Source organism: Aethalodelphis obliquidens, unplaced genomic scaffold, assembly GCF_003676395.1.
Source record: "Aethalodelphis obliquidens isolate GAN/ISIS:26980383/991018 unplaced genomic scaffold, ASM367639v1 scaffold90, whole genome shotgun sequence".
NCBI classification, from domain to species: domain Eukaryota; kingdom Metazoa; phylum Chordata; class Mammalia; order Artiodactyla; family Delphinidae; genus Aethalodelphis; species Aethalodelphis obliquidens.
Window position 1 is genome coordinate 2,729,473 of NW_020838034.1, and position 13,207 is coordinate 2,742,679.

Below are 13,207 nucleotides of genomic sequence, written 5' to 3' on the forward strand. Positions count from 1 at the left end.
GGTTGTAAAGTGCCTGGGCCCGAGGCCTATCTTCCCAGTTGGCCTCGTGCCCCAGTTACTTGGGGGTTGGTCTCAGAGGCCACACTGGACCATCCACAGGTTGGGAGAATAAAAATGGAAAGGCTGGCTGGAGAGAAAAGGTAGAGTTCTTTCCATAAGGGATTCCACTCCTTTTCTGTTTGACCACCACCACCTCTTCACTACTCCTTTTCTAGGCAGGAAGTCCTCCTGGTGTCTATACCCTGATGTCTCACTAGATCTTCTACTCTCCCCCTGGAGAAGCTCAAAAGCAGCTCTCATACCCTCTGGAGGGTGATGATGATGACAGTAACTAGCATTTATACCATGTTCTTGCCTATCTGCCAGGTACTGTTTAGATGTACTTTAGATATTACCTCAGAACAACCCTATAAGGTGGGTGTTACAATTTCCAGATTCCTCGTTTTCAGATGAGGAAACTGGGAGAGAGTAAATAACTTGTTGAGGCCATGCAGCTAACCTGGTGGAACAGGGATTCAAACCCAAGTAGTCTGGGCTCCAGAATCCACGCTCTTAATCACTACTGTTCAGAGGCCAAAAGATCATCCCAACTCCACTCAGCAAGAAGTAAGTAGGGAGAAAACCCTGAAGCTCAGGTATGTCCAGGCCCTGAAGCCTCAGATGGCCAGAGCCTGCTACCTGGATTTTGATGATTGCTGGGAGCCAGCTCCTCAGAAAGTGGGAACGTTCAGCAAACTTCTGCCGAACCAGGAAGCCGCGGAGGCGGGCCTGGAGCCGGATAATGAAGCCCACATTGGCCTTCCAGAGCTGTTGGCGGTCGTGGGCAGCGGTGATCTTGGTGACGGCCAACTGCGGAAGTAGGAGAGAGAGCCTTTGGTGTCCTGGTGGTTGGGAGCCCCTCCCGCAGGAAACTTCCCATCCATGAGCCCCCTCCTTTGCAGGGGCCCGCCAACCTGGATCTCCTCCCGAGTCAGGTGGGAGGTGTTGAGGCGGCAGCCGGGGGGTCGCTCCCAGGTCCCCTGGAAGGTCTGCAGATGGAAGTAGTAAGCGGTACCATCCTTCATGTCATGTTGAACCCAGAGCGCTGTATCCCCTAAGCAGAAACCAAGTAAGCAGAGAAGGCTCAGAGGAGGCTAGAGGTGGCTGAGGCATGCAGAGAAGGGAGGGACATGGTAAGGCCACTACCTGGGCGCCGCTTCTTTGCCATGGCATCTTCCAGGACTTGCTGGTAGCCGTCAGCACAGTCAGGAACCACCCCTCGGAGGCCCACGGAGGGGTTCCTTAACACCCGTTCTGTCTGGGCTGCCTTGCCCTCCTTGATGGCCTGATTGATGGCGGCCACACCAAGAGCCACTAATAGGGGCATTGGGAGGAAGTGGTCAATCTTTCTGAGCCCCTCCCAGAGGCCCTGTCCTGTCTGTTGGGAAGGGATCCAGAGAAGAAGGACACAAAACCACTCTGCCTGATGGAAGGGACAAGGACATCCCAGGATGGACACAGATGAAAAGAAGCAGCATGCAGCTGTGCTTGGAGGAAAAGCTAGCAATCAAGGAAGGCTTCCTGGAGGAAGGCTGTGGAGGGCTGGGCTGGGCTTGGTAAAAGGAAAGTCAGCTTGTACAGAAGCTCCAGGGCAGGATATGGTCAGAAAGCCTCAAGACAGTCTTTTAGGAGGAGAATAAAGTCCAAGAAGTGGGGGGAGTTGATGCAGCCCCTGCCTTCCAGTCACTCACAGACAGACAGATGGACTCCAGACACTGAAAACTAACACCATCAGCACCCCACACCAGAAATAACACCAGTGTCTATTTGTACTGACCTTGCCTAGTTTTCCTCAAAGCCAACCCCTCTTCGCCAACTTCAAGGCTAAACATTCTCTAACCAGAGATGATTGTTGGAACCCAGACTCAAGCTACCAGTAGAAAACGGGATGGGTTTTTGACCCCCATGTGGTTTCACATGCTCACATGGTAGGAGGAAAGTGTACACAGGAAGGCACAGAAGGAGGCAGTGGGTGGACTATGGGCTCTCGACTCCTGAGGATTTCCTGCCCAGCTGACTGCTAGGAAATCCATCCTACGGTCGAAACAGCAGCCCTGTTCTCATTCTGGCCTGCCTCCCCAAAGAGGTTGAAATGGAGAAGGAGGTGACTGGGGAGGCTCCCGCTGAGCCCACGTCTCCTCGCCTCCCCCAACCCCTCTCCCCCCACTCCTGCCCCCACTGCCGCCCATTTACTCCTCTGAGCTGTGTTCGTGTCCTGGTTGGCTCTAACCACTTCCTGGCGGATCTCTTCCAGCCATAGCGCAGCTCCAGGATCCCCTGTCACCTGGCAAATTGAGAGAGATGGGACAAGATGAGAGCCCAGGCTGGTCTCCCCAAGCCCGGCTGCCCAGGGCAGCCAAACCGCAGGCCCACTTTGGGAGCCCCAGGGGAGCAGTCTCCACTCCCCTCTGCTACCCTGCGTGGGCATGGCCTTATGGCTCCCTTGGACTGCTGCCAGGTTCACAAGGTTCTTTCCTACCCTGCTTTCAGGCCAAGCATCAGCTCAGATTGGCCACAGCACCCCCAGAACCCTCTTAAACCCTCAGCATCCGCCATCCTCTCAACAGCTCACCTCCCTGCCCTCGTGCCTGAGCCATGTCCAGGGAGAGCCCACGCCGGAGGCCACACTTACCTGCCCCTCCTCCCCATTCCCCTACGCCTCAACTCACAGCTTCTTGGGCCCATCTGACCCTGACCTCCACCCTCTCCTTCCCATTCCTCTCCACGGTCCTCTGCCGCACAAGGCAGTGGGAAGATTGCATGTGACCACGGGTCAAGTGAGCCTGTGCCTGCCACGCTGTAAGGCTTGCTCCCTCCCTTGCTTTGGCCAACCCCAACCCCAGACTCTACTCCCTCCCAGCTCTCCTCATTAATAGAGTGAACGTTCTAAACTAACATTTTATTGAGCACTGTGTTCCAGGCAGTGTTCTAAAGCACTTTCTTATGAACTGAAACTTGCAAAGCACATAAGACAATGCTCGGGAACAGAGTTAGAACTCCATCAACCTTAGCTAGTACTCCTGTCATATTACCTCACTTAAACCCTATAACTCTGAGACAAGTTCACTATTATCACAAGCTTGTAGGTGAGGGAACTGAGGCCCAGAGAGGGTAAGTAACACGTGCAGGGTCAGGTGCCAGGATGCAACCTGGAGTTGGATGCAACCCGGACAAGGATGCAGGAGTCCTTGTCCTCAGCCACTCTCTACGCTGCCGCCTGCTCTGGATGTTACAGGTTTTAAACCCTGCCACATTCTTCAACTCACTTGGTTTTTACCCTCATTCCAGTAGGTAGGTAGGACCAGGGCATGTGGTATTTTACAGGTGTATAAGGAGAGCTCAGGGATGTTAGGGAATTGCTATAAGTCACATGGTCACTGAGTGTCAGAGCAGGGAATCCAGTCTGGGTTTTCTGGCTCCCAGACCTGTGCTCTTCCCACGCACAAGGCCCCCACCATTCGCTCTGTGCTGGCGACCAGAACTCTGCCCTTCTTCCCCATGGTCAGATCAGAACCCCCGCTGCCTCGCATCCCCAGAAGGGACAGTGTCCATCAGACTGGCTTTCCCAGGGTGCATACTGGGCACAGCTCTACCCATAGGGGATATTCTTCCTGCTCTGGTGACCAACCCAGCCAGCCCAAGCCTCACCTGGGCCTTCTGCTTTTTGGCCGCCACGAGGAGGAGATGGTACCGCGGGGCGATAGGAAGGCTGACATCGTCCAGGCCAGCCGCAGGAAGCAGAAGGGAGGAGAGGGTCTTTTCAGGGTTGTTCTGTTCCAGAGCCTCATTGATGAGGCTGACTGCAAGGACCTCTGGGAAAGAGAGATATAGGTGGGCAGAGGGCCCAGACTTATGGCTAAGGGATGGGGCTGTCCGCATTGGGCCATCTTCCCCCAGTCCTGGACTCCACTCACGATTGGTCTCTTCCTGGACCTGGGCGTTGACCTGACTCACAGTGGCCTGAAGATCATTCCAGCTCAGGAAGGTCCCATCCATTCCATGCACCTGTTGCAGCTTCACCAGAGTATCAAAGTACCTGGTAGCCAGGTGAGTGAGAATGAGGGGGGTAGTATGTGCACCATGAGCCAGAGGTCAGGGGAAACTTCTGGACTACTTTCCTCACTTGACCTCCAGGACGTCACATTCTCCTGGTTCTCGTCTCGCCTTACAGCTTGTCCTTCTAAGTCTCCTCTGCTGGTTCCTCCCTCACTTCTAAATGTTGGAGCATCCCAAGACTCAGTCTTCAGGCCTCTCCTCTCTCCGTGCTCACACCCTAAGTGATCTCACCTAATCTCATGGCTCGAAACACCATATTCTAATGACTCCAAAAAGTACACCAATAGCCCATTCATAAATGCCAGCTGCCTGCTCGGCATCTCCACGTGAACGCCAAAATTCACCGCAAGCCCAGCAGCAAACATCTGAACTCCCGATCCCCCCCATTCAACCTGCGTTTCCCACAGTCTTTCCCATCTTGGTAATTGTTTACTCCAACTTCTCAGGCCAAAAATCTTGGGAGTCATACCCGTCTCCAGTCTCTCTCACACCCCATATCCACCACATAACCAAATCCTGTCAGTTCAGCTATCAGAATATACCCCAAATCTGGCTCCTTTTCACCACCTCCACTGCTACCACACTAGGCCAAGCCTCCATCAACTCTCGCCCAGGTTACTCCAACAGACATTTAACAGGTTTCCCTGCTTCTTCCCTTCTAAACCGGTAGTCGATTCCCGGCACAGCAGCCAAAGCGATCCTGTTAAAAGTAGGTCAGATAATCTCCCTCCTCGCTTAAACCCCCCCACCGTGGCTTCCTTCCTCACTCAGAGTAAAAGCCAGAGGCCTACATGGTCCAGCCTCTGCAACTTCTTCTCCCATTATTTTCCCTCCCTCCCTCCACTCCGCCTCGTGGCTTCCTGGTGTTCTTTGAACACATCAAAGACACTTCTTTTTCAGGGTCTGTGCCCCAGATAGCTCATGGCCATCACTTATGCCTTTTAGGTCTCACTCCAAATGACCCCCCTACCAAAGAAGGCTTCCATAACCATACTATGTAGCAGAGACAAACTGCCCTTACCATGTCCCCACCCTTTATCTGCTTTGCCCTGTATTTTTAATCACCATAGCTCTTCTAATCATCTGACATGTTTGTTTTTTGTCTGTCTCCCTCTACTAGCACATAAGTTAGAGAGCAGGGAACTGTGTTTTGTTCACTGTTGTTTCCCAGCACCTAGAATAGTACCTGGCAGGACTTACCTGGTGGAGCAGTGGTTAAGACTCCGAGCTCCCAATGCAGGGGGACTGGGTTCAATCCCTGGTCAGGGAACTAGATCCCATATGCATGCTGCAACTAAGAGTTGGCATGCCACAACTAAGGAGCCTGCTGGCCGCAACTAAGGAGCATATGTGCCACAACTAAGGAGCCTGCGAGCCACAACTAAGACCCGGTGCAACTAAATAAATAATTGAAAAATAAAAAGTATCTGGCACATGAGTGGGTACTCAAACCTTTGTGATAAAAGATTAAATAAATGGAGGAAAGGGGAATGACTGTGAACCCACCAACTCCCAGGAGAAACACAGGCCAGGGAACTGCAAATAGACCCAGAGGGTTGGCCTGTGCTGGAGAACAGGGCATCATGCAGAAGGCTAGTCTCCGAGCACAAGAACTTGGACTCTTGACTACATTCCCTCCATCACCCACCCATCCCCTCTCTCAACATGCAGCTAAACCTTAACCTTTCTCACCGTTGAGCATTCTCTCCTTCCACCTCGGCCAGCCCTGTGGCGGGGTTCACCAGACTGCTCCAGAAGCTGCTGGCATCCCTGGCCTCCAGAGCTCGGTTGATCAGGACCACGGCTGAGAGCATCTCCACGGCCACGAAGAGCTCCTCCTGGCCAAGCTCCTACAACAGAGGGAGGGCTGATTCCCTAGTGGGCTGGTGAAGGGCCTCGGGGGTCTGCCTGCCATCCTGCCCCCAAGACTCTCCCACATCCCAGAGTCTCTGTCTCAAAACACCTATGGCCTAATCCATTCACTAATAATTAATCATACTTAATACTTGAGAGTGCTTACTATGTGCTCAATGTATAAGTACTCTGTGCACATTATCAGTTAATTTTCATAACAAGCCAAAGAGGTAATAGGTAAGTATCCCTATTTCACAGATGAACCCATAGTCAAGTAATATAAGTTAAAGCTAACTGCCGGATACCAGAGCCCACATTCAACCAGTGAGCTCTACCTGCTCCTTTCTGGTCCCTACCACACACCAAGAACTGCACTAGGCCCTGGGCACACTGAGAACAAGATAAAGTGGGCTCCTCAGCGCTGTGCTACACACCCAAGGGCCCCTTCCCTGCCCAGTCTTCTCATCCTTCTCAAATATCTGCTTGTGCTGTTCCCTGTCTGGAGCACCCTTCCTGTCCTCTACAAATAGAATGCTGCAAATAATAATAATAATAATGATGATGATGATGATGATGGCGGCTAAAAATTTCACGCCAGGCTCACTTCTAAGCACATATGTTAACTCATTTAATCCTTATAACAATCCTATGAAATAAATATATTATTGTTCCCATTTTATATATGAATTGAGGGGCAGAGGAGGTAAATAGTTTGCCCAAGGTCACATAGCTAGGAAGCAGTAGAGCTGAAATTTAACTCAAGGATTCTGGCTCTAAAGTCCACATTAGTCGCTATGCTTTACTTCTTAGGACTTATTTTATGCTTCCTTGTACTATAGTCTCATACATTGAGACCATGAGCTTCCTGAGTGTCGTGCCTGGAGTCGATGGTCTACAGATGCCTGCTATGTTAGGATTCTGTTTTTTTTTTTTTTTTTTTTTTGCGGTACGCGGGCCTCTCACTCTTGTGGCCTCTCCCGTTGCGGAGCACAGGCTCTGGACGCACAGGCCCAGCGGCCATGGCTCACGGGCTCAGCCGCTCCGCGGCATGTGGGATCCTCCCGGACCAGGGCACGAACACATGTCCCCTGCATCGGCAGGCGGACTCCCAACCACTGCGCCACCAGGGAAGCCCAGGATTCTTTATCGAGTCTCCTCTCTTCCAAGAAGGCTTCCCAGACTTAGCCTGAGCTCTGCCCCTTCCATTTCCCTAGTGTGAAGTCATCTCCCATTTACATCATCTACTCCTCCCTGTGTCTCTGCCTGGGCCCTCGGGTGTGTTCTAACTCCTCCAACAGGCTGGGAAGTCCCTACAGGAGGGCCCTATCACCTCACCGTCAGAGAAGCTGTATGGACAGGGGGAGGTGGGACAGCCGAGTGGTTAAAAACATAGGCTTCAAGTATATTCAGCTTTGCATGCACTCCCAGCACTGCCAGCCACAGCTGTTTTGGGCAAGTTACTTAACTTCTGTATCTGTTTCCTCATCTCTAAAATGGAAATAATAATACTTATCTCATAGGGTTCTTTTAGGATTAAATGAGTGTTTAAAGCAGTGTTTTCTCAAAGGTATTTGCTATTATAATACACTCAGGATGGCAAGGATGGTAGCCCACCTCCCACCCCTAATCTCTTGCCAGAATCTATGGATGCCCTCATGGGTGCTCTGGACTGACTGCTCTGATTCCTCCAGCTCCTTGGGAACCCAAGAGCTGGATCCTCATTTCTAGGGCTTACCCCCTGCTGCTGCCGCTGGAGCACTGCCAGCTCCTGCTGGTACACAGCTGATGCAAAGGGGTACACTGGAGGCAGCTGGGCTTCTGGGCACATCAGCTCCTTCACGGTGTCAGCTGCCACTCCCCTCCGGATGGCTTTGTTGATCCTCTGCACAGCCTGGAGCACTGCAGGGGAGGAGGGAGAGGCTGTACAGGCTGGGCATCCAGTGCCATTTCCACTCTCCTGGCTAACTAGGTTCTGCTGGCGATCTCTGAGGGGAAATGGCTTTGAACCTCTGCTAGGTTCAAAATGCGTTTCTAAATATTCAGGAGGGAAAGGGGTTGGGTCGCTTTAAGAAGAGGCTCCGGAAGAAGCAATTTGTCAGGCCTAGAAGTTGAGTAGCTCAGCAGGTGGCTGTCATAGCAGAGGTGAATTCCTAGGGTGGTGAGCATAAGATTGACAGGAGGCTATGTAGCACAACTAAGATGAAGTTAGTCAAGGGGCTCCAGGGACCAAATCTTGATGACAGCGCAGAAGAATAGGGAACTAGCTCCAAGGTGGAGCCATTTGGGCTGCAAAGGGCGAGAGTAAGCTAAAAAGGGGCCCTGGTGTATCTATGTAGTTTTAGTTTTCAAATGCTGGGGCTTATAAAATGCCAAGCAGATATGGGCATTGACATCAAGGAGCACAAAATCCACTGGGGAAAAATAAGGATACAAAATTACCTACATTGCATTGCTGCCACCGCTATGTGAGAGGTACTTCCCCTCCCTGCAAATCCACTGGCAGCGTGGGGGAGGAGGGATTCTAGGGGGAGAGAGTAGGAAGATTTCACAGAGGAGGAGGCATTTGAGGCAGCTCTGCAGGATATTTTCATCTGCTTTCCACTGGTGAAAACGTGGGAGAACTGTAATCCAGAGGACCAGAGGCCTGGCAGTGGGCAAAGCTGTGGGCAGTCAAGGAAGAACAGGTCATCTGACTCAACTGGGCTGGTGGGATGTGAAGAGAAGGGTTGGGGGAGACATTTGGAAGGTCTCACCTACCATGCTGAGGAGATGGGACTAAAGTCTAGGAGAAATATGGAAGAAGCCACGACGGTCTGAAGATGTTCAACAAAGAAGCTAAGATCAGATCTGTGCTTGAGCGATTATTCAGGCAACAGCAAGGAACTGAGCGATAAGCAGGCAGTTAGCCAGGAGCGGCCTGGGGGCTCCATGAGGTAGCCACAGAGAGCCCTGCCAGACAAAGGTGAAGGGTGACTGAGCAAGTCCAGTCGGAGGCAAGCATTCGTGCCAGGTGTGGTTGTCCACAGGCTGCTGCGTGGCGCCTCGGCACTCTATGTCTCTTCACGCCTGCTATCCCGATTGAGCCCCTTGGAGGGAGACAATCGCTAACCCACATTCTTTTAATAAAGAATTATATTTGTATATCATGTTTTTAAGGGAAACTGAGCTGGATCATGAGTTTCTCTCTCATCTGGGCCATCACTATATTTCAGAAGCCAAAGGAACTCAACCAAGTTGAAACGGTCAAAATACAGGGGAGGTGCCTAGAAGGAAACTGCCTGTCCTAGAAGTCCAGCCTGGTGCAGTACTGACTGTTATTATCTCCAGGGCCTTGATGAACTTACCTGTAGCATCCCCCCAGGCGGCCAGGAATAGGGCACACTAGGTGGGGAGCTGGAAAATCGGGCAGCCGTCTACCTTGCTCTACACAGAAGCTGGCAAAGGAGTTACATGCTCTCCCAAGAGCCAGTGATACACCCAGACCAGGTCTCAGTCTGGAGATGACTTACTGGCTTGTTCCTGATCACCCTTTATGTTGGCTGCAGCCACACCAGCTTGGACCTCCTCCTTTTCCAGAAGCTCCACCAGGCCCAGCTCCTGGAAGAGGGAAGAGATGCAGTAGAAGAGAGTCCTCCTGGGACCATGAACATACTTCAGGAGCTGCCAGCATGAGCCCCAGGTCCACCCAGTCACCCACCCTCAACCCCACCTCTCCCCTTTAGGCAGACTAGCCTGGCCCACCCATCCCTCAGAACTCATCTCTAACCTCTGGCTCTTTCTTACCCAGCAAGCACCTGAAATAACAACACAGGCAACACAAATATAGTGTCAGGGAGAAAGTCAACAGCATTGAAAATAAGATTGCTAACTTGAGGCCTCAATTCAGCAATGGGGGAGCATATCACTGCCTACTGGACTGCCCCTGGGTCCCCCCCGGTCAGTATGAGAGATTCTCAGAAGGCAGAAGCTGATCAGCATGGGCCGTTAGGCTTTGGGGTAATTTAACCATTTAAACATATAGTCAGTACTTACTGAATACAAAGAATTGACAGTGGTGAGGCCCTCCCCCATCCTATAGTCAGATAGAGGAGGTAGCAGGTCATAGACAGAGCCTGACCTGTGCTTTCTGCTCTCTGTCTGAGCTCAGCTGTTCCAGGTACCAGTCTGCAAAGTCTCTCCTCACTCCTTGCAGGGCCAGGACAGGGTCTTGAAGGGCCTCAAGCAAGGCCTCAGGGCTCTGTCTTTCCAGGGCATCATCAACAACTTCTAGAGCCCCATGGACTGCAAAGACCAAGACTCCATAATGGATAGTGTGAGAAAGCCCACCCTTAATATCCCCAGTTCAGCCCTCTTCCTGCCTGCCCAGGGTTACCCTCACCCCTGCCCCCTGGGCTCCTAGGGCCCAGCCCAAATTCTTCAGCTTGATCTTCACAGCCTTCCCATCTCACTACCCCGTACCCTGAGGATATCCTGACCTAAAAAGGTAGAGGCACGCTCCATCCTGGGCTTTCAAGCAGCCTCTCCTGCCCTGATCTCCTACCCCCAACCATTCTCCAAACTCTCTTCTTGAAGGACCCCAGACTAACTGCCCCCGGGACCAAGAGCTGAAAAGCCTGCCCCTTTCCCTCTGTCCACTCTATGGATGTCCATTCAAACAGAAGCCCCCTTGACAGCAACCACTTCTCCAGACGTTAACAGACATAAAACAGAGCACACACAGCCTTGACTTTGAACTTCCCTTGAAATAAGTGTTGGCCCAAGTGAGGTCATGGGTCTTCTGGCCTGAGAGAAGCCAACCCCATAACTCCCTAGGCGGGGGCTTACCCTTCAAACCCCTCCTGGCCTTTCTCTCTTACCATTGACATGGTTGATGTTGCCCTGGATTTCAGCCTGAGTTAGGTAGCAGTCATAGATGTCCTGGCTTTCTCCATCATTCTGCAAAAACTACATTGAGAGGGGAACCTGGGAAAACCAATTCAATCTTTCTTACCCCTCCCTCCCTGTCTATAACTATTTCTTCTTCTGGGGGTCTTCCAAAGGCCAAAGGTCAGTCTGGTTGGAAGGAATCTGGGGAAATCGTGGGATCTAATCCCCTGGCACTGACACAGTTAAGTTGAACTACCCTTTGGAATCTCCAGTCTAATCTCATCCAGTTCTACATTCCAGTCTCTCAGCCCTGCCCAAGAACATTTTCCCCTATCTTCTCTTTTGAATTCCCATTATTCTCCTGAGTTCCTCTCCTGTTTCTCAAAAATAACTGACAAGTTAGTTTCTCTAGGCAACTTTGGATTCCGGAGACAGGACAAATAGGAGTCCTGGTTTCACTCGAGATTTTCCAGGCCACCCAGCTTTTCGGCCCCTGCCATCCAAGGCTCCTTACGCGGTTCCTGGCATTGGCAGTCTTCTCCATCTTGGCCTGGGCCAGCAGCTCCTGGTAGATGGCTGCCAGAGGCTCTCGAAGATTCCCCAGCAGAGCACTGGGATTCTGCAAGGCAGCCAGGGTGTCCTTGACCACTCCTCGCTCCACTGCCTCATTGATGGCAAGAACAGCTGCATGGACTAGGAGGGGACATGAAGACAAGGTCAGGATGCCAGAGCAAACCCCAGTCCAGCTACAGCGTAACCAGCTGCAGACCCTACTCTGACGTCATCCCCTTTTTCCATCCACAGGGGCCAGGCAAGCCAGGTAGGCTGTTGGCCCTGCCTATGATGAGAAGTATCCAGGATTTATGCAGGGGCTATAAGGTTCAGAGTCCTCTCATACTCACTGAGCTACCCCAGCAGGGGAGCCTGGTCTCTACCTGCAGCCTCATCCACCGAGAGCTCATTGGCCAGGATGCCCCCGATCTTGCTGAAGGCAGGCAGCTGGAGGCCATATTTCGCTAGTTCAGAGGCCATGTTGCTGAGTTCCTCAGCTGCAATGATAGCACAGATGCCCTTCATCAGGCCCAGAACCCCCAAGACCTGCCCAGACTGTGGTGGCTGGGGAAGGAGCTGGGCTTACCTGTGAATTTCACTTTCCCATATAGATCATGTATCTGAGGGGCCAATCCCAGCCGGAAGAGGAAGAGACTAGGAAACAATGGAAGGCATTGGGGTCTATTCATTTTCACATGCTGACTATAATAGGTTTGCAGGAGATACTATGGGGACTTGGAGATGAAGACCATACAGCACCTGCCCACAAGTCATCCCCCATTCACAGGGAGAGAGGTTATTGTAAGTCAGCACAAGGCAATGCCATAGCAGAAAAATAAGATGCTGTAGGAGCTCTGGGGGGATTGCGAAGGCTTCACAGGGAAGGACACATTTCAGTGGCAGGTCACTGGATGGAGATGGAGGATGGAAAGGGCATAGCAAGCAGAGACCCACTAAGCTAAGGCACAGAGTCCTCAACGGATGTGGGAAATGAAGTCAGGAAGAGATGACATGATGGACATAGGAACTGGTCAATTACTTTCTATGCTTTAGCCAACTGGTTGCTGATGGCTGGCTGCGAGTGGGACTAAATAGCCTTCTCCATTCACTCTGACGGCATGTGACACTCCAGATGCATCCTAATCTGACTTCCTTGCACCCTGGTCACAAGCTGAACACTCTTCCCTGCCTGCTCTTTCCCTTCATCCACACAGATCACACATAAATGTGCCCTCCAGCATGCACATAAGTCTAAACAAAACTATGTAGATCAAAAATGTCCCTCTGAGAAGTGTTCCCTGTGGTCTATCTTCCATCCTCCCTGCTGCAATGTTTGTTGCTGTTGACTGTTGGTTGCATCCACCTAGAGGAACTTGGATGACAAAAGTCTCGGTCTCTCACCTGAGTGCATGGATGCAGTAGACCACCCGGGGCATATTCTTCTTGTCATAAATGTCCGTGGTCTCTGGCAAGAAGGTCTAGAGGGGAAACCAGCCAATTACTGCCATTGAAGACTTGGAAGCAGCACCAGATATGGAGAGAGGGGCTGAGGAATGGGTTTCTTCTCTGACCTGGGGCTTCTGGGTCAATCTCCCCAACGCTTTACAGTCAGCACTGCATCCACACACTCAGTGTAAAAGAAAGGCATTGGGGACACATGCTAAGCCAAGACCCAGCCACGGACACATGGCCCCAGATTAACCAAACGCCAGACAAGGCTATCAAGGCTACAGGACGCAGGCCACATGCTCCAGGAGAAACAGGCCCCCTTTTCATCCTACAGACACAGCCAGCCTGTGCCCCTCACCTTGGACTCTCGCCAGAAAGGTGGCATGCTGGG

At 51.9% G+C, this 13,207-nt stretch overlaps 1 protein-coding gene across 5 annotated transcripts in view; it reads right to left on the reverse strand.

The window, feature by feature from the left end:
- The window catches only part of IQGAP3 (IQ motif containing GTPase activating protein 3), a 40,421-nt gene that overhangs the window by 17,869 nt on the left and 9,345 nt on the right, over nucleotides 1-13,207 (reverse strand). For 2 of the 5 annotated variants that reach the window (XM_027094961.1, XM_027094959.1), the window contains exons 5-19: nucleotides 12,769-12,845; nucleotides 11,954-12,021; nucleotides 11,751-11,864; nucleotides 11,330-11,508; nucleotides 10,806-10,884; nucleotides 10,067-10,230; nucleotides 9,459-9,546; nucleotides 7,685-7,848; nucleotides 5,788-5,945; nucleotides 3,954-4,075; nucleotides 3,688-3,851; nucleotides 2,233-2,323; nucleotides 1,186-1,353; nucleotides 954-1,093; nucleotides 679-849 (exon numbers count right to left, since the gene is read on the reverse strand). In XM_027094961.1, the coding sequence (XP_026950762.1) occupies nucleotides 679-849; nucleotides 954-1,093; nucleotides 1,186-1,353; nucleotides 2,233-2,323; nucleotides 3,688-3,851; nucleotides 3,954-4,075; nucleotides 5,788-5,945; nucleotides 7,685-7,848; nucleotides 9,459-9,546; nucleotides 10,067-10,230; nucleotides 10,806-10,884; nucleotides 11,330-11,508; nucleotides 11,751-11,864; nucleotides 11,954-12,021; nucleotides 12,769-12,845 (1,947 nt within the window). Of the gene's footprint in view, nucleotides 1-678; nucleotides 850-953; nucleotides 1,094-1,185; nucleotides 1,354-2,232; nucleotides 2,324-3,687; nucleotides 3,852-3,953; nucleotides 4,076-5,787; nucleotides 5,946-7,684; nucleotides 7,849-9,458; nucleotides 9,547-10,066; nucleotides 10,231-10,805; nucleotides 10,894-11,329; nucleotides 11,509-11,750; nucleotides 11,865-11,953; nucleotides 12,022-12,768; nucleotides 12,846-13,207 lie in introns of all 5 variants that reach the window. The other 3 variants (XM_027094960.1, XM_027094958.1, XM_027094962.1) reach the window with 2 other exon arrangements.